Source organism: Diplotaxodon limnothrissa, linkage group LG10 (genome assembly GCF_057381915.1).
Source record: "Diplotaxodon limnothrissa isolate DT_005_m linkage group LG10, D_limnothrissa_male_GT1.1, whole genome shotgun sequence".
NCBI classification, from domain to species: domain Eukaryota; kingdom Metazoa; phylum Chordata; class Actinopteri; order Cichliformes; family Cichlidae; genus Diplotaxodon; species Diplotaxodon limnothrissa.
Genome location: NC_140605.1, coordinates 8547036 through 8574965, shown reverse-complemented (window position 1 = coordinate 8574965; position 27930 = coordinate 8547036). Strand labels below are relative to the sequence as shown.

The following is a 27930-nucleotide window of genomic DNA, read 5'->3' as shown; positions in this document are numbered from 1 at the left end:
TACTTCATTTTAAAAAATTAAATCGAGTTACTCACTCAGAAACAATCAGCTGTCACAACGGTGACTCAGTAGACTGCACGACTTCCGCATTCTCGCCCGATGACAAAAGCCGCAACCAATAATCGAGTAGGTAACCGAGCACTAGGAGACCAACGACGCTGCAGAATTCTCACCAACCAATGAGAATTGAGAGCAGACAAGCCAGCGGGTCAAACACGCCCACAGCGGAGCCAATCAGGTGCCACTACACTCCTGAAGCGCACCAATAGAAAATCACAGCGCGGCACCAACTGGAGGCACACAAACAACGTGCAGTACGTGAGCTCGGCACACAGACACACACCAGCTGGAACATAGCAGGGTTTTCACATTAGCGGAACACGCGAGATGTACGCTTGAGCTGATTGTTTAACTGAACTATCGATGATTTATCTTTAAAATAAGAAATCAAACGAAATAATTTATTTGTAATATAGCTATTTAAATAAATAGACTGATACTTTATTGATTACACGAGGGAACTTTTGATTACACGAGGGAACTTGTTGTATTACAGCAGCAGGATAAAGAATAAAAACAGTATAGTCTACAATAAATAAACAAAATAGTCAAACATACGTGCCACAGGCGCATAGTCAAGGCCTAATAGGGTGAGAATAATTTAAAAAAACAAAACAAAACACAGAGAATAAAAATGCAATTACGTTAAAGTAGAGTGAACAGTAAGACTGAGATTGCGCAATGCATTACTCTCTTGCTTATAGTGCAAGCATGTACACTATAAATCTAATAAATAGCTGTAAGATGTGAGTTATATTGGAATATATTTGATATCAGATATTAAATATGGTTAATTCAATAAATAGAATAATTAGAAAGTATTGATTAATTTGTAGCGTGAACAACCAACCCTTTAAATTTACACTTAAAACCTTTAATCATGCGACCAATGCAACTAGTTAGTTGCACAGTTATCCTGAAGCACCCAAGACACTACAAGCACCCTAAATATATAAATACATAAATAGATCGATAAATAAACACTACAGTATATGCTTGTTTAAAGGGATGGTTTATTTGCCACATACCTTAATGCAAAAATAAAAAAAACTGAGTGAAAATCTGTTTTCAGTAAATGTATAACATGTAAATGTATGACTCTTAGCACAATGTATGGAGACAGTAATTCAAATCACATCACATCCAAGCTGGCACACACTAATCTTACAGTAAGTGCTTATTTTGTCCGGCAATATTGCTCCCTCTGGCGGTGGAAGTCAGAAACCACAGAGGGCTTTCAGAAATTCAGAATATTTTTTTATCCTCACCTTTAACAACACCGCATCTTTGCTTAGTGCAGAACTCCCAGTTCAGTTCTGCACACTGTGGATGCATTATGATTGTTTTTTAGCTTTTCATCAGCCTCAGTTAAATAATACATTTTTAAAAGTTTGTTTGTTTATTTCAGTGGCAAGTGGTAAGTTTAGTTTCAAGAAAAAGATCTGTGTCTGTAATGTTTTCCCTGGCTTTGTTTATTATGTCTATGTTTCTATGACGACTGCACGACTAAGGACTGGACACTGATTAGACACAAAAATGACAGGACAGGCACCAAAACCTGGGTCACTGCTGCCGAAGTTTCAGGAAGCGAGGAGGTGGACAGGTGGGTGTAGACCCCAAAGGACCAATCACAGTTGGTCATCAGGTCAGTACTTATCTGCTCATTTTTGGCTTTCCAATCTTTCTCTTCTCGAGCCAAGCCCCATCTGAAATCGCAGTATGGTAAGGAGACTCGACTATAATCAAAGCCAATTATAATGAGCAGATGCTGTCAGTTGTGGGACTCTGGGCCTTCCCACAGCTGAGTAATTGTGGAGATAATGGCCTCTTCAGCAGATAAGAACCAATTAAGTCACATTAGAAATACGAGATCAGTTGACTGCAGGTTTTTGCTGACCGCGTGTTAATGAAGCTATTATGATTTTCCTCTTTTCCTTCTTCTTAGACAAGCTACACAGACAAAGGAGAGAAGGTGAGATTAATATTTTCTCTGTGGTGTCTGATGTTTTGTTATGTGTGCTACTGTGTTTTTGCGTAATATTCACAGATGGTTAATTGGTGCAGGAAAAAATAAACCATCCCAGAATTATTTTTCAACTACCCATTATAACTGGTTACTGTGTTACTTGTCACCTGAAGAATTTGCACACATTCCAATGTCAATCTTGAGTTCTGCTTTTACTTGCTAGCCTGCAAGGGGAAGGTTTATCAGGTTCCATCATATCACCTTCTGGGTCGGCAACGCCAAACAGGTCAGTATCCAAACCCTCTACACATGACCAGAAGCTCACTGTTAGTTATTCAAATCTTTACCGTATCATCCATCTGTGAGCTGACTTTGAGCCTGTACAGACTCATATACAGGTCAGAGAGCTGGTTGCACCGAAAAAAATAAAACGTCAAATTAATTAAATAAATAAACAGAATAATCAGTAAAAAGTTTTATTGTGGATTATTGTTCAGCATACAGGTGAGACTACACATCACACTGTGGCATGTCCTAGCTTCAGTACGTCTCGCATCGTTAGATTTCATCAGAGTAACAGTGTGGTTACTTCACAGGCAGCCTCATTCTACTGTGATAAGTTGGGCTTCGAGCCCCTGGCCTACAAGGGTTTGGAGACTGGCAGCAGAGAGGTGGTGTCACATGTCATCAGACAGAATAAGGTACGAACAGTAACGTTCACAGTGTTCAACCTGGCAGAAGATCTCACCCTCAGTGCAAAAACATAACTACTCCTCTGCTCTCCTCACAGATTATATTTGCATTTGAATCTGCTCTGAATCCTGGAAATGAAGGCAGGTTTTCTCATCAGATCACTTAAGATTATAAAAAAGGTGACATGACGGTATGATTTATATTCTGCTTTATAAATCATTTATATTCTGGCCCCCCCAGAGATGGGAGAACACTTAGTTAAACATGGAGACGGAGTTAAAGACATTGCCTTCCAAGTGGAGGACTGTGACTTCTTATTCAAGGTAAGATGACAGATTGTTTTCAGGTAAACTTTAAATCTTTCTAGCGTGAGAATAAAATAAAATTAAAAAAACAACAACTTCTTGATACTGTGGGGTTAAAAAAGTCCCTGTCCCAGTTGGCTTAACTGAAGAACACAGAAATTTCGCACAACACTCTAAATTTCCGTGTTTTTCTGTGTCCCTTGAACTGTGCAACTGGTTGTGGTGCACGATTGTGGATAATTCTACACGGTAAACCAACATTAGCCATAAAGAGACAGTGATTTGTTTCATTTTTTATCTGTTAGTTTCAGTCTCTGCTTATCCAGACTAAGATAAGATAAAAACTTACATGCTTGTGCCAAAAGTTGGGAAATTCCTGACAAAAGTTGGGTAATATAGAGTAGCTGCACTGATCCACTGTTTGTCTGAGGTTCATATTAATAATACTAGGAGATAGTAAATAATTAGAGCTCCACTGTGCTCACATTAGCTCACTTCTGTGACTGAGATTTAATCCTCTTACCTCATACTATATATACTGACATGGGGTGAGGAGTGTGTTGAAATTGGGGTAAACAGGCCAGTGTTGTGACAACTCCTACTGCAGCCTTGAGGTTTAGCTGCTCCTGTGAACTCTCTTTACCTCAGACAAGGTCAGGCAAGCCATAAACTGCCGTGTGGACTATCAGGTGGCTGCAAAGATACCGAATCAATGCGCACTTAGGGTGGCTGTAGCTTAGGTGGCAGAGCAGGTCAGCCACTAATCAGAAGGTCTGTGGTTCGATCCCAGGCTGCCTCCTGGCTGCACGCCAAGTATCCTTGGGCAAGATACTAACCCCGTGTTTGCCTGCTGGTGGTGGTCAGAGGGCCCGGTGGCGCCAGTGTCCGGCAGCCTCGCCTCTGTCAGTGCGCCCCAGGGCAGCTGTGGCTACAATGTAGCTTGCCATCGCCAGTGTGTGAATGGGTGAATGACTGAATGTAGTGTGAAGCTTTGGGGTCCTTAGGGACTAGAAAAGCGCTATACAAATGCAGGCCATTTACTTACTGCAGGGATCAACAGCCTTTGCTCTCTGAACCACCATTTTGTAGCTTCTTAGGAAGATATTTTCCCTTTGGCCACTGGAGGGCTTCCAGGAGCCACAGACACACAGTTGTTGCAAACTCCCGTTATCTTACACCCATCCTGACATCTCTCCAATGACAGACGGCCAAGGAGCGAGGAGCTGTGGTCGTCAAGGAGCCCTGGGTGGAGCAGGACAGCCATGGGAGGGTCAAGTTTGCAGTGATTCAGACGGTACATAAAGGGTGACTCACATTAGAAAGCCCTGTGTAAATACATTGAAGAAACTGAAAGCCAATAATAATGCTGTGCAAATGTTTTGTCCTCAGTATGGAGATACCACACACACACTCATCGAGTACCTAAGTCCCTACAAGGGCCTTTTCCTGCCGAGCTACAAAGAGCCTCTGTTTAGAGATCCCCTGTTAGCTAATCTGTGAGTCTCTCCCACAACACCACCTCATCTGCTACAACCTGTGTGCCTTTTTTTCCCTCTGGTGTTTTTTGTGCATACACATGGAAGAAGTAAGATGAATCTAGATTTCACCACTGTCAGTCCCTGATAACATTTTAGTACATATTTTCCCTTTTCTGTGGAATTATAGACTAAAAGATTATCATAAAATCACAACAAAACATGATTATGTGTATTTTGATCACATCTGTATATCATTAAGCAGCCTGACTGCTTATTCTTCTTTTCTTTCAAAGTCCACCAACAGGTCTGAACTTCATCGATCACATTGTGGGAAACCAGCCAGATGACCAAATGGTGCCAATTTCAGACTGGTAGGTCTCCTGTCTCCAGTGCACGTACACTCGCTGCGGGTGCAGCAGACACACAGGGCAAAAGGACAAAGTAAACAAACACCACAAGCAGTCGCTCCACCGCTGTTGCTGGAAAATGTTGGTGCATTTATTCAAAACAGCAAGCCCTCATACAAAATGACTTCTTCACAAAATTCAAAGATTGCTCCAAGAAAGAAGGAACAAGAGGAAATGTAGTTCCTTTTTAACTCCAATGATTAGTATTGCTTAGCTCGTATTCCTGAATTTCTAGGTACCAGAAATGTCTGATGTTTCACCGGTTCTGGTCAATCGATGACAAGCAGATCCACACACAGTACAGCGCGCTGAGGTCTATAGTTGTCACAAACTACGAAGAGACCATTAAGATGCCAATCAACGAACCTGCCACGGGGAAAAAGAAGTCGCAGATCCAGGTGAGGCTTTCAGAGGTTTGCTCTGTGACATGGATCCCAGCAGCCCGAGGGGTCTGATACAAAAATGTGTGTGTGTGATGTCCTGTGTTGTGTCCTCACAGGAATACGTGGACTACAACGGGGGGCCAGGTGTTCAGCACATCGCCCTCAACACATCGAACATTATTGAATCTGTGAGTCTGTGTAATTAGCAGGAAAACTCCAGGCTATTTTGAAGCTTCATGCTTGCAGGGCCTGTTTTAGATTCGTCTTTTTTTCTCCCTCTGTTCTTGTCACTAAATAGATAGTGAACCTGCGCGCCCGAGGGATGGAGTTCCTCTCAGCACCTGACACATATTACGACACCCTGAGGAAGAATCTCAAAACTGCCAAAATCAAAGTAATTGAAGACCTCGACCGTTTACAGGTGAGGACTGCTTTTGGCATGGCTGATTTTTTTTTTTGTTCTTTTTTCTTTGTGTCTTTAAATCTAAAAGATCTTTTGTTTTTCTTTTTAAGGAATTAAAAATCTTAGTGGATTTTGATGACAAGGGCTACCTCCTTCAAATCTTTACCAAGCCTGTGCAGGACAGACCAACACTTTTCCTGGAGGTCATTCAGAGACATAACCACTTTGTAAGTGACCAGTTAGGCAGTCTACTGGTATAACTTGTATAAACAGAGAGTAGGGCTTTGCTATATCTAAGGCCTCTCATATCACACCTGTATTAACCCCATCAGTATGGAGGGCAAATATTTTAGTTGGGCACAACTTAACCCTGACTAATACGTATTTTTGGACCGAATTCACGGTTTACTTCAAAAAGTTTTGCTTCATTATGGCACTTTTTGGTTATTGACTTTTTGAATATTTAAAAAATAGTCCTTTAGACTATTTTTGGGACATTTTATGATGTAAATAATCTATTTTCAAAGAGTTATTGCGTGGTAATTATATCAAAAGATGGAAGTGATGTGATTATAACACATAAAACACATTTAAAACCACTGAAACCACATGTTGACAATTCTCTCTCAGGTGATGCAGTTTTTGAATGCTGCAAACTTCTGATAAAGTTTTTACTGAATAGAAATATGGCTTTTGAAGGGACCAGACCTTTGGGACAGTTGCCCACTGTGCCCAGTATGCGTAGGTAATCTAGCCTTTACTGGTGGGATTTACAGGCCTAGGGCTCTGTTTCACGCCTCTGCCATCTTCAAGAACCTGAGGAAGAACACCTGTTTACAGCTCCCACCCAGCATGAATGCTACAAGAGCAGTGTACTTGTAAAAGCTCAGTAAATCTGTCACAGATGCAGATTAAAAGGCTCACTGCTTCACAGCGAGGGGGATCTCTGGATTGGGTTGCACCCTGTGGCACTCAATTCATAACACTCGGCGCCCGTTCTGCTTGTCAGAACACGCTCATCTTGTCACTCTCCGGTGTCTACAGATGTGGATACAATGCATGAAAGTGAGAAACTGCATCTGAACCACAGCAAAGAATTTCTCAGAGGAACCACCAACACTTGATCTTTGTTTTTTGGGTTACCTGTGAAAATATTTACATGATTAATTTGCGAGCGCCCGGTGAGCGCAGCTTGCTGTCACAGAGGAGATGTTTGAACCTTGGGAGGATATTTATGTACCATTAGTGATCCAACATCAAAGCGTTAAACACCCTGAACGTTGTCTGAGAGAAGATCCCTAGAGCCATAACAAATGACACAGAAGAAGGTAGATCTTTGGGTAATTAGCCATCTGTGTGTGTCTGTTCTTTCACCAGGGCTTTGGGGCAGGAAACTTCAAGTCTCTCTTTGAGGCTATTGAGAAGGACCAAGACGCCAGGGGCAACCTCACTGTGCTGACACCCAAAGGGCAGGCTGAAGCCTTCTACTGATCCGCTGACGTCTGATGCTGCCAAGCCACACTGGGACTCTTATCTACTCGGCTGTACGTTTCAGAGGCGGTCGACAACACCCACCACGACTGCAGCACGGCAAACACTTACGCAGTGTTGAATATCTGAGTGTGACAAGCTGAGAGTGTTATCAGATATGCTTTTAGCTGTCAGGAGATTGCACGGTGTTTGGCTAAATAAAGAAACAAATGTTCATGTGGGCTGGCATATGTGGTTTGTAAATAGAGGTTCAAATATTAAAGGAATAGTCTGACACTGCTATGCTTTATTGTGGAGGGTTAGCTGTGAAGACTGACATGCTCACATCTTCATGCTGAACCACAGCCAGGAGACAGTTATGTGTGTAGGTACTATGGTTGTATGACACACCACTATTACTACAGAAATTCAAAAGAAATATAATCAAACATCACCGTGATATGTACATAAATTTAAAAAAAAAATTCTCTGTTTTGCTCCAAATAAACTTAAAGTGTGATTTAGTATAGTGAGGCAGAGAGAAATAACCAGACAACAGTACCAAAGGAACAATTGCACACATTATTTATACTATAATATGTGGGATATGAATTTTTCATTTCATATCTTCTTTGCACAAAGAGTAGAAAAGAGGCCAAAGAGCCAGCTGAGCGTGTAGTAGCATGCAATCCCTCTAAAAACTAAAAGCATTATCCAGGATTGATCATATGTCCTTCTTACACTTTAGGCTTTATGCAGATTGCTTTTCAAGGTGACACAACAGTACTACTAGCTGCAGTCTTACACGCCTCTCTGCAGCTTCTCTCCTCCTGTTACACCCCCCCAAACCCCATGTCCATAGAGACTGTGTCAGTTCCCAAACAGACAAAAAAACCAAACTAAAAACCAGCAACAAACAACTTAAACATAAAAAAAAAAGATCACAAAGAAAGAACAATACAGTATCCACATCTGAACCAAAGAGTAAAACAGTGAAATGTGGATTATTAAACATTAGGTCTCTCTCCTCCAAGTCTCTGTTAGTACATGACTTAATAATTGATCAACAAATCAATTTACTTTGCCTTACAGAAAACTGGTTGCAGCTGGATGATTATGTTAGTTTAAATGAATCAACACCCCCGACTCATTCTAACTACCAGAAATCTCGAGGCATAGGCAGAGGGGACGGTGTGGCAGCAATTTTTCACACCAGCCTATTAATCAACGAAAGACCAATACTTTTAGTTCATTTGAAAGCCTGATGCTTAGCCTTGTCCACCCCAGCTGTAAAACTCAGAAACCAGTCTTACTTGTTAACATCTATCGTTCACCTGGGCCTTACACAGAGTTTCTGTCTGATTTCTCAGACTTTTTATCTGATTTAGTGCTCAGCTCAGATAAAATAATTATTGTCATGATTTTAACACTCATGTAGATGCAAAAAAGTGACAGCCTCAACATGGCATTTAATCTGTTATTAGACTCAATTGGCTTCTCTTAAAATGTAAAATAACCCACCCACCACTTTAACCACACTCTAGATCTTTTTTTAAAATATGGCATAGAAACTGAACATTTAACAGTGTTTCCTGAAAACCCCCTCCTGTCAGATCATTTCCTGATAACATTTACATTTACGATAATGATTACACAGCAGTGGGGAGTAGACTTCATCACAGTAGATGTCTTTCTGAAAGCGCTGTAACTAAATTTAAGAATATAATCCAGCCACTGTTATCATCTTCAATGCCCTGTACCAACACAGAGCAGAGCAGAGCAGCTACCTGAACGCTACTCCAACAGAGGTCGATCATCTTGTTAATAATTTTACCTCCTCACTACGTACGACTCTGGATAGATGAACCAGCAACAAGCAGGAGAACACACAGGGCTTAAATATTCACAGGTCTAATCGTAGGATGGGAGACAGGAGGGGAACAAACCTGGGAGAAATCAGGGCTGACGAGACACAGACGTAAAGCTGAGAACACTCTCATGAGACAGAAACCTTCAGAATAAAAACAGGAAGTACAACAGGTATGCACAGACACGAACTTAACACAAGACATGGCAACAGGGAAGGGAACACAAAGATGTGGGACCGGGGCCCTATTTCAGGAAGCCGGTTTAGTGCAAACTCTGAGTAAGTATACCCTGAGTTAACGAAAACTCTGGGTTTTCGGTTTCACAAAGCGAGTTTAGATTAATTCTGAGTGAGTTACTATGACGACACACTCCGTGAAGTAGAGCTGGGCGATATGAGATTTTTTCATATCACGATATGTTTTTTTTTTTCATTTCAGGCGATAACGATATCTATCACGATATAAGCCAAATAACTATATTTGTAAGATTTAAATGTGCCGTTGCTCACAAGTAAAATGTGAAATAATCAGCAGCTTGTTTTTATTTAAATATTTATTTCCCATAATAAGTTCAACAGGGTAGATGTACTTAAGGAACATGAGACTTTTTCAGATAAATAAAGGCAAATATTGCAAACTACACAAAAGGCAGCCGCTAAAGCGTTTAAGTTTCAAAATAGAACAAACGAAACAGACTAAATTGTCAATTCCACTTAGAAACAAAATATTAATTCTAAAAATAAATCTTAGTTTGTTTTACAGAAGAACAGACAAAACTGACTAACTTTTGTCAATATCAAATAAACTGAGAACTAAAAGGAAATTCTCGATCTCTCCTTGTTGTATAGCTTAGCTTTTCAAACAGTTTTAACAGTTACTTTAGTCTGACAAAAGCCAAATGACGAATTAGCGCTTCCAGTCAGAGACTGAGGCTACGTCCACACGTACACGGGTATTTTTGAAAACGGAGATTTTCCGTTTTCGTTTTAAAAAATAATCCCGTCCACACATAAAGGCAGAAATGAAGGAAAACGCTGCTATGAACATGCCAAAGCAGCAGGTGGCGCTAGATTCCTAACCGTGCAGAAATGTTGGCCAATCAGAAGTCTAGAAGCCTCGGTGGGAAAAAGTAAACAAAGCTGCGGCATAGAAGCAGAACCGAGTCGTATGTGTGGACGGACAGTAACTGTGTGTATATGTAAGCATTTAAACACTGCAGAGAGTAGAATTAACAGTAACAGTATTGTAGAAATTCATTTCACCGAAACAATAACGTGGCGCACAGTGTGACGCATGCACCAGTTTATTGTATTTCCAGACTTGCTTTCGGCACAATTTACAGTGCACGCTACTCTGTTTTTTGTCAGACTTGAAATAGCCGAAATACCTTCACACTACAGAACTTCTATGGCTCTTCCGTTCGACAATCTCTCCGGCATTGGAACCATTATCTGTTTTCTCTTCGGTCACGCTCGGTTGATTTTTCTAGTCGGCACACTCATTTCCTCCATTACCCGCTGGCTGCTTCCCAAACAAACACACTTGCGGCTTGGCACTTGTGCTGTACGTAACAAGTCACGCGACGTGACGCTGTGGCTGTGATTGGTTCGGCTCTGCGCTACTTAATTTGGATTGGCTGACCTTTTTTTAATTGTATTATTTTTTTTATTTTATTTTAAGAGGACAAGAGCGGCGAGGTCTATCGCGATAGCTTAATTTCTCTATCGAGTAAAAGTTATATCACGATACATATCGTTATCGTTCTATCGCCCAGCTCTACCGTGAAGCTAACCTGCTCCCTAGCAGGTTTACTTCAACTAACCCTGACCTTCTCCGCCTCTGTGTCGGAAACCTGACTGTAGGAAGTGTCAGACATGGCGTGTCCCTTCCTTGAAGAGCCAGTAGATGTTGAAGCCCAAATTCTCCGCAGAGCTCTCCGCCAGGAGAGAGTGATTAGAGCGCGTTTGGACATTTTATCATTTCCTGATGATTTCCTGTGTGAACGTTACCGTTTTTCAGCACAATCTATAATTCATTTGAATAACATCCTCAGGCCTAATATTGCTCATGTGACACATCGTGGACATTCTCTCAGTTCTGTACATATTATTTGTATTGCACTTCGGTTTTTTGCAAACGGGAGCTTTCTGTATAATATTGGTGACGCTGAGCACGTTTCCAAGGCTACCGTCTGTCGGGCAGTCAGGAATGTTACAGTTGCACTGAAACGTCTCCTGTACTCGTTTGTGGTGTTCCCCGGTCATAGACCCACAAGATTTATCAAAGAGGGATTCCACAAAATTGCAGGTATCAGGATGAACGAAACTTAATTCATGATGTGGTGATATTTTAACTACTACTTAAATTTTACATTTATTCTCACGGTTCCCAGGCGTGATTGGCTGTATAGATGGCACTCACATTCCAATCATTGCTCCTTCAGTAAATGAAGGAAACTATGTGAACAGGAAGTCTTTCCACAGCATTAATGTACAGGTACATAGTTCCCTGTAGCATTTCAAACTAACAAATTATTTCATTATAGTAATGGATGCTAATTTGTGTTCTCTGCACTGTGAAGATCATATGTGATGCTGCCAACATTATCACAAATGTGGAAGCCACCTGCTCAGCCTCTGTGAGTGGTGGTGGTGGAGGACCCCCACCTGTTTTTCGGGCCTCCGCTTTTTTTTCTGTTGGCTATAACGGGTCACATTTGAGCATACAGAGTAAGCAAATATGTACTTGTAATGTGCTCAGATAATTTCAATAAGTGCTTACAGAGGGGAAATTAATGTAGCCTCTAACTGCAATTGATTTACATCGGACAAACAGACCAAGCACTATGGCTCATAATACAATTACACCTTACCTGTTTGGACTATATTTTTATATTTCATTTTTACTTGCTGCCAGGAACGTTTGGGGCCTGTTGGGTTGCACCTGCGCTCAAATCACATCACAAAATAAAATGTATAAAATACAAAATAAAATAATATATAATAAAATAACGTGTTATATGGGTGGAAATCCCTAGATCAATGTTTAAATTAACACTCACGCATTGACTCTGTCGGCTATGTTTTGCCATGCATGCTCCCTTTCTTTTGCAGCTGAGGCTGTGTTACGTTTTTTCCGCAAAATTTGCATGTTATCGGCATATGCTGCCATCAGAATTTCGGCCTCAAGCGCTGTAAGATACATTGACCGCGCCTTCTTTCCCTCCGTCTCCATGGTGACTCGCTTAATCTGTGCTCCACTAATCAGGGCTTTATGTATCCTCGTGCGCGCGCTTAACTTGGGGTTAAAGCAACTCCGCGTTGACTGAACTAATTGTTATCAGCCTTTCTGAAACCGAATATTCCGAGTTGGACAGTTCGGGGTTACTCAACCCCGTGTATCGTTTTTCACTCTGAGTTTTCTAAACCGGCTTCCTGAAATAGGGCCCAGTGGTCCGTTCTTCGTACCTCGCTTACTACATCCAAGATCAAATCATCGCGCTAACTTTGAGCTCGCTATTCCGGTTCTCCGAACACACCTGTTGTTGACGATTAGTATAGCTGAATGAAGTAATGTGAGATCACTGGGTGGCTTAACAGGGGCTACGCATCGATAGTAGAAACATTGATCGGCAACCCTTTGATTGGTCGGCGAAAATGTCGAAGGAGCGCGCTTGGTATTATTCGGCAGCAGAGCAAGAACTCTTGATTGAGGGATTTCAGGAGTTTCAGAGTTTAATTAAAACGCAAGGGAACACTGCAAAGGCTGCAAAAGCAAGGAGAGAGGGCTGGCAGAAAGTTGCTGACAAATTAAACTCGTAAGTAATTTAATAATAATAATAATAATAATAATAATAATAATAATGGATTGGATTTATATAGCGCTTTTCAAGGCACCCAAAGCGCTTTACAATGCCACTATTCATTCACTCTCACATTCACACACTGGTGGAGGCAGCTATGGTTGTAGCCACAGCTGCCCTGGGGCAGACTGACAGAAGCGAGGCTGCCATATCGCGCCATCGGCCCCTCTGGCCATCACCAGCAGGCGGTAGGGTAACTGTATTATATTATATTATATTATATTACATTATATCCTCTTTCACATTAGAGCCACAACAGGACCCACTAGAACATGGGAACAAGTAAAAGTGAAATATAAGAATATTCTACAGAATGGTAATATTTATCACTTATATTGCTTTTAGTCTCTTGAAAAGAGAGCCTGAAATAATCTGTTTGTTTGTTTATAACAGCAACCAAGAAAAGGGCAGAGCAAAAAAAGACAGGTGGTGGTCCTGCACCCCCTCGTCAACAAGTTGGTTAAGTAAATAATACTCACGGGAAAATCGATATCTCTCTATGAGCACACTGTCGCGCTGAGCTAAAGGATCCTGTCTATCCCGCAATATACGCGGAATTCTGAGAACTCTCCTTATCAATCTTGCACCTTCCGCAATGGGCTGCTCGCGTATACGTACAGGACATGGCTGCGACAGACTTCCCAAATCCACCTTCGCTTTTATAGCCGTGGTCTCTCATCTTGATTACACGAAGTAATTTACTATTACAACTCTAAAATATGAATTACATCTGAAATAATCAAATACATGAAATAGAATGATTAATAGTACATTTCCCTTTTTTTGGGAAATGACCTGTATGTATCTGTATGGAATCAATAAAAGGATCAAATACTGCATTATCTTTAGTTACATTGATAATATTTATTTATGGAAAAACAGTGGTAAAATATCGCTGTTGCTTTCGTATAAATGAAGCGGACATACCTGAGTGGCCGCGATCTAATCCTGTTTACATAAAGTAAGCCTGCTCCCGAGCAGGTTTACGCTTACGGATCTGTTGCTATGACAGCAAGTCCCGGATGAGCTTCGGAGAACCGAACGATCCAGGATCACGCGAAATCGTCAACAATCAAATCCAGCTAACTTACTTAGCGAGGTACGAAGAACGGACCCCAGAGCAGGCACAGAGACACAGAACAAAAGGAGCTTGAAATACAAAACAGAAACAAAACCTGAGAATGAGAAATTCCCAACAAGAATGAACCTAAAACATAAGATAATAATCAAAACCAAAACCACTGAGTCAGACTCAGGACCATGACAAACCCTAGGTTTCTCTTCAACACAGTAGCCAGGCTGACAAAAAGTCAGAGTACCGTTGAGCCAACTATCCCTTTAGCGTTAACTAGTAATGACTTCATGAACTTCTTCACAAATAAAATTTTAATCATTAGAGAAAAAATTACTAATAATCATCCCACAGATGTAATATTATCTACAGCTACTTTCAGTACCATTGATATTCATTTAGACTCTTTTCTCCAATTGATCTTTCTGAGTTAACTTCAATAATTACTTCCTCCAAACAATCAACATGTCTTTTAGACCCCATTCCTACAAAACTGCTCAAAGAAGTCCTGCCATTAATTAATGCTTCAATCTTAAATATGATCAACCTATCTCTAATAATCGGCTATGTACCACAGGCCTTCAAGCTGGCTGTAGTTAAACCTTTACTCAAAAAGCCATCTCTAGACCCAGCAGTCTTAGCTAATTATAGGCCAATCTCCAACCTTCCTTTCATATCAAAAATCCTTGAAAGAGTAGTTGTCAAACAGCTAACAGGTCATCTGCAGAGGAATGGTTTATTTGAAGAGTTTCAGTCAGGTTTCAAGTCAAGTCAAGTCAAGTTTATTTATAGAGCACATTTAAAAACAACCAAGGCTGACCAAAGTGCTGTACAGTAAATACAGATAAAAATACAGAGCTCATCACAGCACAGAAACAGCTTTAGTGAAGGTTACAAATGATCTTCTTATGGCCTCTGACAGTGGACTCCTCTCTGTGCTTGTCCTGCTAGACCTTAGTGCAGTGTTCGATACTGTTGACCATAATATCCTATTAGAGCGATTAGAACATGCTGTAGGTATTGTAGGTACTGTGCTGCAGTGGTTTGTATCATATCTATCTAATAGACTCCAATTTGTGCATGTAAATGGAGAGTCCTCTTCACCCACTAAGGTCAAATATGGTGTTCCACAGGGATCAGTGCTAGGACCAATTCTGTTTACATTATACATGCTTCCCTTAGGCAGCATCATTAGAAGACATAGTATTTTTACATTTTCACTGCTATGCTGATGACACCCACCTCTATCTGTCCATGAAGCCAGATAACACACACCAATTAGTTAAACTGCAGGAATGTCTTAAAGACATAAAGACCTGGATGGCCGCTAACTTTCTGCTTCTTAATTCAGATAAAACTGAGGTTATTGTACTCGGCCCTGAAAAGCTTAGAAATATGGTATTTAACCAGATTCTTACTCTGGATGGCATTACCTTGGCCTCCAGTAACGCTGTGAAGAACCTTGGAGTCATTTTTGACCAAGACATGTACTCATATTAAACAAATATGTAAGACTGCTTTCTCCCATTTGCGCAACATCTCTAAAATTAGAAATATCCTGTCTCAGAGTGATGCTGAAAAACTAGTTCATGCATTTATTACTTCCAGGCTGGACTACTGTAATTCATTATTATCAGGATGTCCTAAAAACTCGCTGAAAAGCCTTCAGCTAATCCAAAATGCTGCAGCAAGAGTACTGACAGGGACTAGAAAGAGAGAGCATATTTCTCCTGTACTGGCTTCTCTTTATTGGCTTCCTGTTAAATCCAGAATTGAATTCAAAATCCTGCTCCTCACATACAAGGTCTTAAATAATCAGGCCCCATCTTATCTTAATGACCTTGTAGTACCATATCACCCTATTAGAGCACTTCGCTCTCGCTCTGCAGGTCTACTTGTTGTTCCTAGAGTATTTAAAAGTAGAATGGGAGGGAGAGCCTTCAGTTTTCAGGCCCCTCTTCTGTGGAACCAGCTTCCAGTTTGGATTCGGGAGACGGACACTATCTCTACTTTTAAGATTAGGCTTAAAACTTTCATTTTTGCTAAAGCATATAGTTAGGGCTGGACCAGGTGACCCTGAATCCTCCCTTAGTTGTGCTGCAATAAACGTAGGCTGCCGGGGGATTCCCATGACGCATTGAGTTTTTCCTTTCCGGTCACCTTTCTCACTCACTATGTGTTAATAGACCTCTCTGCATTGAATCATACCTGTTATTAATCTCTGTCTCTCTTCCACAGCATGTCTTTATCCTGTCTTCCTTCTCTCACCCCAACCGGTCGCAGCAGATGGCCACCCCTCCCTGAGCCTGGTTCTGCCGGAGGTTTCTTCCTGTTAAAAGGGAGTTTTTCCTTCCCACTGTCGCCAAAGTGCTTGCTCATAGGGGGTCATATGATTGTTGGGTTTTTCTCTGTATCTATTATTGTACGATCTACAGTGCAATATAAAGCGCCTTGAGGCGACTGTTGTTGTGATTTGGCACTATATAAATAAAATTGAATATTTTGATAGGAAAAATGGGAAACTATTGTAGTGATTTGTTGAAACTTGCAAACATAAAAGGAAACACAGTTAATAAGGCAAAAACAGAGTTTGTACAAGTCTAAAACGCTTGAAAGTCAATAAGCAACTTTGTTCTTCAGCACAACCTGAACTCTCCTAGGGAAGCTTTCTTGTCATTTCTTGGCATAGTCTTCAGGAATAGTTGGAATGTCATTCATGCATCTTGAAGGACTCTGATTTGAACTAAAACATTTCAAATTTCATCACTCCATCAGACCTGTTGCCACTGATTTTCAGTACAGTTCTTTTTTAATTTAGCAGTTTACCTCAGCCTGTTTCTCTTTGTCATAAATGGCTTCTCAACAGCCACGCTTCCATGGAGATTTTTAATGATGAAGCAGTGAATAGCAGATGGATCAACTAAAGGCCCAGGTGTATCATGTTCTGTGTCAGGTCTTTTATTGGGTTCTCCCCCGATTTCTTAAGGACATGACTTTCAGATACCTCTTCCATCTGCTGTAGATTGCTAATTCTTATTTCATCCTCCACTTGCTCAGTTTCCTCAGTTTTTATAAGGTAAATCTACACAACAAGTTTTCAGCTAATATCTCTTTGGGAATCACCATGTTGGTGCAAAAGTACTATTTTATGTTTGCCAAACTGTGTTACCTTTGGCAGTTTTCATAAACTCAACTAAAGACATAAGAACAAATGATGTGTTTTTGCAACAGGCTCCTAATAAAGCTACTAAAATTACAGTTTGAAATGTGTGGATAAAACACTGGTTAATTTTTTGGATAAAGCGCCTTTTTAATAATTAAATGATTCATACTGTGAGTCAGTGAAAATAGTCATGTCCAATGGATGGACTGAAAATGCATTTAAAAGCAGCCAGGGTCCAAAAAAGCCAGAGTACTGGCTTAATGCATTGCTGTGTGCATCATATTTAAATTAATTTAAATTCAGTGTGAACATTTTTTTAATCCCCTCCTGTTCAACTCCCCAAGCAACTCCAATTTGAAACCAAACTGAAACACATCTGGACACTATGGAGCATTATCTTGTAACTTAACACAAAAAAAACTGCCTAAACTGAGTGTCTGGTCAAATCTGATAAAAAGATTATTTAAAAGTTACTCACAAATAAAGTTTTAAATGCCTTTTCTCCTGGAAGTTACATCACTACCACCAACTTTGCTGCTGCAAAATATTTCCATGCATTTCTTCCATTACAACTTTTCTGAGTGAGACTGTAGCTAGCAGAAACACTGTGCGATCACTGCTGAGCCATTTCAAAATAAGTTAGCTTTTATGCTAACTGCGTTTCTGTAACCCTAGCTGGATGAAATGTATAGGTTTGTTAATGTTAGTTTTGGGGGCTTATTTTAACTTGGAAGGTAGGGTACCTTAAATGATAATAATACAGGCCAGGCATAAATATAAGCACTATATCATTTGTAAAAAAAAAAAGAAAAAGAAAGAAAGAAGATAAATGATAAATATGATAAATAAATATCATATCGTATCATTTAGTGGTCATTAAAATGTGTTCAGAATTTGCCAAGTTCATGATGATTCATCCCATAAATCACAACACACTGCTCTCCCCTACCGAACCCCTTATAGGTTAACAATGAGAGTATCAGTATCAGCATCAGCAATACTGGCCCTGTATTTACTTGGTATCAGATCAAAATCAGTACCAAAATCTGGAGTATTGCACAGCAATATCAAGCAAAACAAGAATAAGAAAATAATGAATTGAGCAGTGAGGACTTATTTCAAAATAATTTATTTGCATATAATTGGAATGAAGACAGGTTGATACATCTGTGATGGCACCGGTCAGTTTCCATATAGGAACATTCAGTCTATACAGAAACCACTTTCAAACCTGGGCAAAATGGATAAATATATTAGTAAATAAATATATTAGTGACATGTCACTATATTGAAATGTTCTATTATATATAAAATACAACACTATTTCATTTTTGTTTTTGTTGTTCGCTTTTTTTATACACAAAGTATCCAAAATATACTGACATATCCCTTAAAGTTCTGGAGGGACTTTCTTTTTTTCCCACTCTATTAGAAAAGGCAGTTTCAGCTCATTATTCTTGCAAAACATTAAAAAAAAAACATACAAACACATAAATGACACAAAGAGAAAGATCTTGAACAGGATGAAATCACACTAGATATTGTGTGGCATCACTTAATGCAATTTTTTTCCCATGTGCTGATGGTTCCGGGCTTACTTTCCATTAATACTATATAAAGTTTTATGTTGTTTTTTTTTTCTTTTTCTATAAAATTTACTTGAGCCAAAGTGCTGCTTATCATTCAGTCATTTCCATCTCAGTCTCTGGGACCATTTGGACAGAAAAAGGAAACCCTGATGCTTTAGCTAAAGGACACTGAGTTGACACATTCAAAGTGAGGTATTGGTACGAGGGACCGCAGGCCAAAAAAAAAAAAAGCTTCCAAAAATAATTTCCACTTCTATTCTAGCATGTCCTCTCTTGTCAGTGGGAGCACACAGTGGGATCCAAAAGATGGGTGGGAGCAGAAAAAAAAAGAAAAGAAAAGAAAGGCACAACATATTAAGAGTTAACTGTGTTCAAGAAGTTGCCTCTTTGGTTAGACAGGTAAGAGCTTAGTGTGTTCCTGTTTACATGAATAAGGCACCGGTAAGAGTTTAGTAAGTGCTACTGGTTACATGGCCAATGTCCATGCTTTCTCTGCTCAGTCTGCAGTCTGACTGCAGGTAAAATCCTTTCACATTTTCGCTGAGCCTTGAGAGGAATTCCACTCTAAAACACAATTCCTACTGCTCTGATCTCAGATTTTCTAGTCTGGTACAACAAGAAGAAGCCTGTGGTTAATTAGAAAAGAAGCAGGTCATTGTTATTGATAGCGTCAGGCCAACTGTTATCTATCAGAGTGGCTAGAATAGGCTTTACATAAAAGATGGATGTGTGGCCATTACAAAAAGGTTTAAGGCACTTCCACATGGGCTATGCCCATTTTTAGATACAGCCTGTGGAGGATAGATGGGAAACCAAGGTAACAAAGGTTTAAAAGTTAATTCTATCAAGTGTTCAGCACAGCGTGGATGTCTTATGATTTGAGGTGGCACTTTCTTCATGATTGGCACAGATTGGCAACGCACATTTAAAATAACAAAAAAAATTTATTTTACCGCTTTGGGCATTTTATTTTGATTTTTCTCCAGTGTCTGATTGCTCCTGAGACATTACTCGGGATCTACACATTGGGAAAGCAAAAGAAGGACACTGGTGCTCCTTAAAGTGATGTTCAGGACTGCTAGGTGTATCTAGCATGGCTTTACTCCAGTTACACTGATACCTAGTTATTAAGGCATATTTCTACAGCTTTAGGTGCTGGAAGACAAGTGGAGAGTATGAGCTCTGTGGAGGACGCTACAACATTGTGATGAGTTTAAAGCAGCAGATGACCGTCCTTCTGCTGAGGCCTGTTCACTGTGCACAGATCAGGGGGTTTAACAGCACTGAGGTCAAACGTGATGTAACCACTGGCAAAAGAAATGACAATACCAAGACGATAGCTTGTAATGACGATAACATAATTCAGTCAAATCTATTCATTTTGACAGATGAAATAAAAAGAAGAAAAAATACAGCTGCCATATTTGTAATAGTGAAAACAAAAGGCCCATGCAAAGCTCAGCAACCTCAGTGAATGCTCATTTGCTTGAGGGGCTGAGCATCAACCTTTCCTCTCTGTTTGGACAGGTCAGACTGCAGAGAGATTTTGTTGAGTTTGTGGGAGCTACATGGTCGTGACATAAAAAGGAAAAATAAAATCACTACAGCAGTACCTTTAAGGACCTCGTGTTTGAGGCGTGTTAAGAAATCTGAGCTGAGGTAGGCTGGAGAGAAAAGCATCTCTCAAGCTGAGACTGGACTCAGCAAAGGAAGACGAAGAAGTGAAAATGAAGTACCTCTAAGATAAATCAAGTTATTATGTGAGAGAAGAGAGTTTGGGACACGCTGCAGAGACAGAGTCTCACTTCACGAGGGCTCAACACCTTCAGCAAGGACCATTCGATAGCTGTCACCAAGGAGCATGGGAACTTGTGATAGCATGGGCGTTCTTCCTACGAGGTGATAAGGAGTAAATGCACAGAAGAAGGGCGTTTCCTCTCTGCTATATGAACTTGTTTTCCTCATCTTCACATATTCCTTTTAGTATATTTTGCTATTAAATATCATAGAGGGTTGAGAATGACTCTAAAATTTCACTTAATTGCACTTTTAATAGTGACGATCGTTTGATTGTTTGAGCTTGGGGGATCATCTGTGTGAAGGCACTGCTGGTGGAAAGACATCTGTGGAAGACACGAGAGCCAATGAGAGGCTTGTCCAGTCTGGCTCCTGTGTAGCAGTGTGATAATGGGGATGCAATACGTTCTCACACTCCAGACTCCTCTTCTGATCCTGTGGACACACACAAAAAAGCTCTAGTTCATTCTATGATGATAAACACAGTAAACAAAGAGGCTTTAGTTTGAGACCACACAGCTAGCAATGGCATTTATGACAAAGAAGTGACACCCACCCTGATTGTGTTGTAATGATTGGCAGTATAAACAAATGTCTGTGTTGCACTCAGCAGCAGGCCCCTGATGGAACCTACAGGGTGGCCTGTCCACAGAGGTCCCAGGCCCCAGGAGCTGAGGCTCTGAGTGGGCCTGCTGCACCCGTTTTTGCCACACAACATGGGCCCCAGCACAGCAAGGCCAGTCCTCCATCCCACCAGAGTCCAGAATGAGGGGCACAGGGAGCAAGGTGGGGTGCAGCTCAGGAGGAGAGCAGCAGAAGCCCGGGCCCTGACCATAGTGGATGTGGATGCTGCGGTCATCCTGCAGCTCCATATTCTGATGGAAGCGAACAGAGGGTCCTTCAAGCACACATCCTCCCACTCTCCCGAGAGGAGCAGGAGGGTGTCCGTGTCCCTGGTGGCAGCAGTGGGGCTGGAGTTGTAAGGAGATTGGGGACATAAGCACAGGAGGTCCTGCGGCGCTGCCGGCGTCGTGGTCTGGACACTCAGGCCCTGCGCTAGGCCGATCAGTGGAGTTTGCTTTGGGGCAGTGGCAGGGGCTGTGCTTAGGAGGGGACACGGTTGAGTCTTTGTCCAGGACAGGAACAGCAGGTGCAGCTGTGGCAGTGGCGGCCACCTGCTCCTCATCTGAACCTCTGCTCGCACCCTGGCTGTGCTCCCCCTCCTCATAGTGGTGGTGTCTGTGACGGTGGTAGTGGATGTGGCTGAATACAGTCTGTGGCTGTTCTTCAGGGCAGCCTGCTTTGTTCACCACAGAATCCAGGGACCTGGGCCGGGCCTGGGCACCAACCTCCAGGCTGTTCCTGCGGGGCGCATGTCCGGGACCTGGTCCACAATAAACAAACGGGTCATAGTCACTGCTCAGAGAGCTACGGAAGGTGGACCAGCTGCCATAAACTCCCTGCAGGGACACATCAGTACAGTTGAGAACTGAGTCACTGGATGAGCCGTGGCACGGCCCTGAGCTGGAGTCGCTCGCTGGTCCGTCAGCTAAGTATCCGCTGCGCTCCGTACGGTAGCTGCCACCCGAGCAGCTTCCCTCGTCCTGCCGGCTGTGGGCAGGTGCCCCACGGGTCTGTGGCGTGACCGTGTGGTGCAGTCTTGAGCTGGATGCGCTGCGCTGGCCTGGGCAGGATGAGCGGTAATTATAGCAGGACCGGCGGGGGGTGTAGTGGTGGGTGGAGGTCCTACAGTTACCGCCAATCCTGTGGGGCCTCCCAGGAACCTCCGTGGGAAGGTGGTACCCACAGGCTGAGCCCAACGGCCTGCTGGTGAGGAAACGTACAGTCTGAGTCTCCATGGGAGAGGAGCCACTATAGTGGCCCAGATTGGGATAAGGTCCAGAGGGTCCACGAGGATAGTGGGGCCTCATAGAGAAGGGGATAGCATGCTGGGGGTAGGGATGGTTGTGGGGACTGCTGTAAGGCTGAGGATGTAAGAAGCTCTGGCTTTGCTCTGTGTTCTGCTGGAGTCTGTTCCTCTGGGACTGCCGCTCCGGCCCTGTGAACCAAAGCAGAAGGTAAAATAAAGCAATTACTGGCAAATACAGCACTTATTAAGAAGAATGTTACATTTATGATATGCAAAAAATATTTTTAAAAAAAATCGGGCTTTAGATTTAAGATCTGGATCACAAAATTCCACCATCAGGCCAGGCTCTTTCTGTGTAGTTTGCATGTTCTCCCTGTGTTTGTGTGGGTTCCCTCCGGGTACGCTGGCTTCCTCCTTCCTCCCACAGTCCAAAGACATGCAGTTAGTGGGGTTAGGTTAAGTGGTAACTCTAAATTGCCTATAGGTGTGAATGTGAGTGCAAATGGTTGTCTGTCTCTATGTGTTAGACTGGTGAACTGTCCGGGGTGTACCCTGCCTCTCGCCTTAAGAGAGCTGGGATAGGCTCCAGACCCCCGTGACCCTGACAAGAATAAGCGGAAGAGAATGGATGGATGGATGGATGCTTTAGAGTGGTCAGTTAAACTTTGTTTGTCTTGTAAAGTCAAAGAAAACCATCAGTTTCTGCAGCAGCTTCACCAAAAAACAACTAGAAATCTGCTCGTCCTCACCCATGATGTTGTGCATGCAGAGCGGGCAGGTGCGGTGCTGCAGCAGCCACGGGTCAACACAGTCTTTATGGAACTCATGAGCACAGGAAATGATCCTCAGAAGCTGGGACGAAAAGGAGGTGGTTCTTAGAATGTCCAACTGAAAAGCGATGCTTAAATCTACAGCTGCAATGTGCACCCTCACCCTCTCCTCTTACCTGCCCGTCCTGGAACTCTTCCAGGCAGATGGCACAGACGGGGCTCGAGTTGGAGCTGCTGGCCGAACCCCAGGCTGCACGGTGGCGCTGCGAGCCCGAGCAGCCCTGAGAGCTGTAGATTTTGATCTCCAGTTGACTAATAGCCCGCATGGTCTGCTGATGGACGGAGTCCTGCATGCACAAGAGGAGGAGCGTTAGGTAAACCTTTGAATCCATTTTAGTGGGCTTTCCTACCAACACTGCTGCTGTCACTCACCAAAGTTCTGTTGGACTTGCACTTGTAGCGGAAAGCAAAGATCAGGATGATGGTGAGAATAGCCAGGACAATGGTGAGCAGGATGCCAACATCATAATGTGGCTGAAAAGGGAAAAGAAGATTGCACTATACACTCGCTAGGTTCATATTAAAAAGACATAAATAGATAAAAAGTTGCCTCTTAACTAAGACAATTGAAATTTTTAGATTTACACAGCTTTGCAGAAAGCATCCGGCTTGTTCCAGCATGCTTACCCATTTTGGCTCCATCTTGATCTCAATGACAACTTTGGCTTCCTCGTTCTTGTTGACCAAATCCATCAGCTCCTTAGCATTATTATCCTCCACCAGCACAACTGGACGGGGAAGGGAGTCTACTTCTTGCAGCTGTGTGTGTGTTACAAAAATATGATAGTAAACAAAGCAGGAGGAGACAGAAACATCATACTGAATGTGAAACTTCAGCATGCTTTTTCCTTATTGGCAACTCTAGCTTTAGCAGGGTCTGAACACTCACCTCAGCAGCAGCACTGGCATCGTTTCTGATATCAAAGATCACCGCTTGGGCTCCTTTATCCAGTGCCATGCGAGCCTGAAGGGGACAGAACAGGGAGACAGCAGTGTGTCAGTGTGAGTTCTTCAGAGGCCATATATACAGCGGACTGTCAGTGTCTTAAACCATCACTGGGTGGCAGTCATGTCATGAGACTCAGGCCTCATAGACAAAGTGAGCTCTAGCTGACTCCAGAAGCCAAACACAGACTACAAGTGTGTTAATGGTGAACATGAAGGCATTATTTTGTCTGACTGCCAGCTAAAGTGTAGCTATAGTGCAATCTGTCTGTGCCATGATTATTAGAAATTGTATTAGAAAGTACTACAAAGCAGGTTTGGAGTACTTTGGCAGGTGTATATATTGCTGATTGTCTACAGATTGATTACCCAAAAAACAAAGAAACAAACAAACCAAAAACAAAAAAGAGCTTCCTATGCCCTAGAACAAGTGTTGTCGAATCTGTGGCTCGCTGTTAACTTAGTCATTTAATATTGCTAGTAACATATCTTTTAAAACTATAGTCCTCACCCTTAACTGATGGCAGATAGCTGCCCCTCCCTGAGCCTGGTTCTGCTGAAGGTCTCTTCCCGTTAAAAGGGAGTTTTTTCTTCCTACTGTCACCAAGTGCTTGCCAAGTACTGTTGGGGGTTTCTCTTTATTATTGTAGAATCAGTCAAGAAAATTGCAGTCGGTGAAACTGCTCACGTGAGTACTATACTACCCGAGCTACTGACCAGGTTCTAAGTCCTCAGAGCTGGGTTTGCCTTATATCGTCCTGTGCATGTCAGGCCTGCTCTCTGAGCCTACATTTCTATACCCCTCTAAATTTTGCCTTTTTAATCTAATTGCTCCACTACAAAAGCCCAGAATTGCTTTCTGCACCATCGCCAAATAGCAGCTGTCTCATCACATGTTCTTAAGTGTTTGGCATCTGCCAATGCTTAATAAGGACAAGACATGAGTTTAAACACCTAATGACACGGGCTAGCCTTCAACAGTGATTCCCAGCTTACTGCCCCCGGCCCAGAGCAGGAAGGAGCACGCACACTGACACACAAAACATTAACAAAAGAAATTCAAGTGGAAAAACACGACTCACTTGATTTATTAATTAAGTTAAGTGAGAAATAGGTCAAGTAGCTTGTAGCTCTGGTGCTACAATTTTTGAACAGTAATTTTAGTACATGCATCAGCCTTAAATGTAGTGTGGTCACACAGAAGGAGGGGAAAAAAGAAAGAAAGAAAAAAAAGCTGGACTCTTGACATGTGGGAATTTGCTTCACCTGGGCTTCAAACGTTCCCTACACCGCTATGAGCGTTTATATCCTCTAATCGTGGTGATAAATGCAGGGACGACTACTCTTGTGGTCCAACACACACACACACACGCACACGCACACACACTTCAGACTAACTATGGCCAGTTAGGGAATATATCATAATATGCTCTACAAATGACTGCTGCTGTGGTCTTATTATATCTCAGTATTAGTAGTGGTGTTACCACAGTGTGGTCGCGAAACCACAAGCTGCTGCTGAGCTACAGATCCGGAAGCGGGCCGAGAGGGATCTCGTTACATGATTAATATGAGATATATTTAAACTTTATTGGCGCAGTGAAATGAAAACACTTGTCTGCTTCTAATGAGACAGTTGAGAGGACTAGCAATGCAAGTGTTTCAACATCTCCACGTTCGTTATGATCGGAACTGAAACAGACATGGCTGCAGTTAGGTAAACACCCATCCTCAAGAAGTGCAACTTGGCACATGTGATTACACACCATTTGGCATGTGAGCCGTAACAATTGCAGCAACGACTGTGGTTTGCAGAGTTAAACAGCGGGGATGTCACCGGGGAAAAAACTAACAAACAACAGACCGCACAATAGTCTGCTTCCACTTCTAACGATGACGGATTGTTGGAGAAGGGTGTGAGTGAAGCTTTTGGTGCGTCTTATTGAGAGTAATTACTTCAGATGAGATGCCGCTGAGGAGTGGCAGCAGGTAATGTGGGCCTTCCTGTCACAAACACAAACACACCCGAGGGCGAGTAGCCAGAGAGAGGCACTGTGAGGTCATGAAGGTAAGCTTTCAACCCTAGCGACCTAGAACTAAAGAGGCAAATGTAATCTGGTTACTGAGCTCGTTCTGCAGGCTCTTTATTCACAGCACATATCTCCACAGCATGAAAAGCACAGGTTTATAACTTGAACGCTTATGTGATGTTTTTATATGTAAACCTTAATGAAGTGAAGCAGCACTGTAAAAGGAGAGTGGATCAAAATTTCTCCACGAGGATGTGAGAGACTGATTAAATCATACAGAAAATCATTTCAAATAACTTCAAGCTGCTACAGGAGGCTCCATAAGCTTTACGCTAGTTTTCTACACAATGCTTCTGCATTTTTGCTGGGGGTTTTGTTAAAATAGTGGAATCCACTGGGATTAGATCTAAATAATTTTAGAAACTGGTGAGGACCAGATGATTTTTTACTATGTCTGTAGTATTGATTAGTGGTCTGTAGTGTCAGTGATTTAACAGTCTAATTTAAAGAGTAAAGCTTCAGATTACACTGTGCCGCTTGCAACACAAGCATTCCAAATGCACAGCATAATTGTTTTTGTGCTCACATTATGTATAGAATAAAAAATGTACTTTAAATTCCTTCCAAATATTGGTATCCAGTACTTTATACCACAATCCCTTTAATAAGGGATTAAACAATATATGTGGCAGCTCCCCACAAAACTGAACTGGAGAAGCTGATAAGAAAAAGAAAGTGTATGTAATCAGGCACCAATACCTTGGTCTACCATTCATGTCGATATTGGCCTTGCTGGCATCAGCAAATAAGGTGACATTTACAGATGTCAGATTGATCTGTTTCATCACATCAGTTTGTCCTAAAAATAATTTTTTAACACTTCTAATAATATTAGGCCAGACTTTCCCAACAATGTATCCCTACTCCTAATAAATTGTAGTCTGGTTTTCCGACACTGTCTGAAAACACAATATACATAGCTGCAAATAAATACATGCTTTAATGCTGCAATCATACAACATGAGGTGGGCTTCAAGTTGCAGAAGAGAGGAGCTAACAGGAAAAAGTGACTCACACAAACAAACCAATCCAAAATCTGCGCATGTCCCGCTTTACTATGAGCGGCACGTATCTAACCTCCATATTAACTGCAGCTCATTGTGTGTAAACATCAGCTGGAGCCAGTCATCTTCTCTCTCCAGCAGTGGGTGGCCTGCTGTTTTTGTTTACATCCCAGACGAAGTGCACTGTCTGCAAGCCAGGCCTGGCATTACAGTGTGTTTTCAACGGAGCAGACACAAACTATGCTCTTCTGATGTCCTCAGCTCCGCGCTGAGGATTTTTCTGTCGCCTGACACGATCTCTTTGCTTGTAAACGTCTCAGTGTTTGTGCTGGGTGTAATGCGAGGCCCATCCAGCAGCCAAACTCCATTCATCTGCAGCCATGTGTCAGTGTAATGGAGAGAAAATGAAGAGGGGAATGTTGAGACACACAGATTCAGTCTCGTCTGTAAAGGAACATCTGCTGTATTAGTCGAATGTCTTTGATTAAACTCAGAGTTTTGAACTCTATAACATTTGACTTTTGGATTCAGAGTTTTTTTAAAAAAAAAGTTATTCAGGTTTTATAAACCTGCTGATGTTGAAATTTATTCGCCGTTTAAATCCAACTTTATGACTTGTCCATAGGTCTAACATCCCAGCATGGCTTTCCACAGCGTCCAGCACATGAGTAAATT

The 27930-nt window shown here is 41.9% G+C and overlaps 3 protein-coding genes across 3 annotated transcripts in view; 1 reads left to right on the top strand and 2 right to left on the bottom strand.

The window, feature by feature from the left end:
• The window catches only part of mtmr4 (myotubularin related protein 4), a 42939-nt gene extending 42847 nt beyond the window's left edge, over positions 1–92 (bottom strand). Inside the window, exon 1 of the mRNA XM_085364320.1 lies at positions 36–92. The gene's annotated coding sequence lies outside the window, so the exon portion shown is untranslated. The remainder of the gene's footprint in view (positions 1–35) is intronic.
• A 1628-nt stretch (positions 93–1720) lies between these two features.
• hpda (4-hydroxyphenylpyruvate dioxygenase a) lies at positions 1721–7444 on the top strand. The gene is made up of 14 exons (XM_085364318.1): positions 1721–1782; positions 2006–2032; positions 2250–2312; positions 2623–2727; positions 2817–2859; positions 2960–3042; positions 4229–4318; positions 4414–4520; positions 4796–4873; positions 5145–5307; positions 5409–5480; positions 5591–5713; positions 5806–5922; positions 7073–7444. Exons 1-14 carry the CDS (start codon positions 1780–1782, stop codon positions 7184–7186), a joined length of 1188 nt encoding a protein of 395 aa, XP_085220444.1. The 5' UTR covers positions 1721–1779; the 3' UTR covers positions 7187–7444.
• Positions 7445–20139: 12695 nt separating this feature from the next.
• Positions 20140–27930, bottom strand: part of rnf43 (ring finger protein 43) — a 109176-nt gene continuing 101385 nt past the window's right edge. The window contains exons 3-9 of the mRNA XM_085364317.1: positions 24106–24180; positions 23844–23975; positions 23589–23690; positions 23333–23503; positions 23136–23238; positions 21073–22575; positions 20140–20951 (exon numbers count right to left, since the gene is read on the bottom strand). Coding sequence (XP_085220443.1) covers positions 20926–20951; positions 21073–22575; positions 23136–23238; positions 23333–23503; positions 23589–23690; positions 23844–23975; positions 24106–24180 — 2112 coding nt within the window. The 3' untranslated portion in view covers positions 20140–20925. The remainder of the gene's footprint in view (positions 20952–21072; positions 22576–23135; positions 23239–23332; positions 23504–23588; positions 23691–23843; positions 23976–24105; positions 24181–27930) is intronic.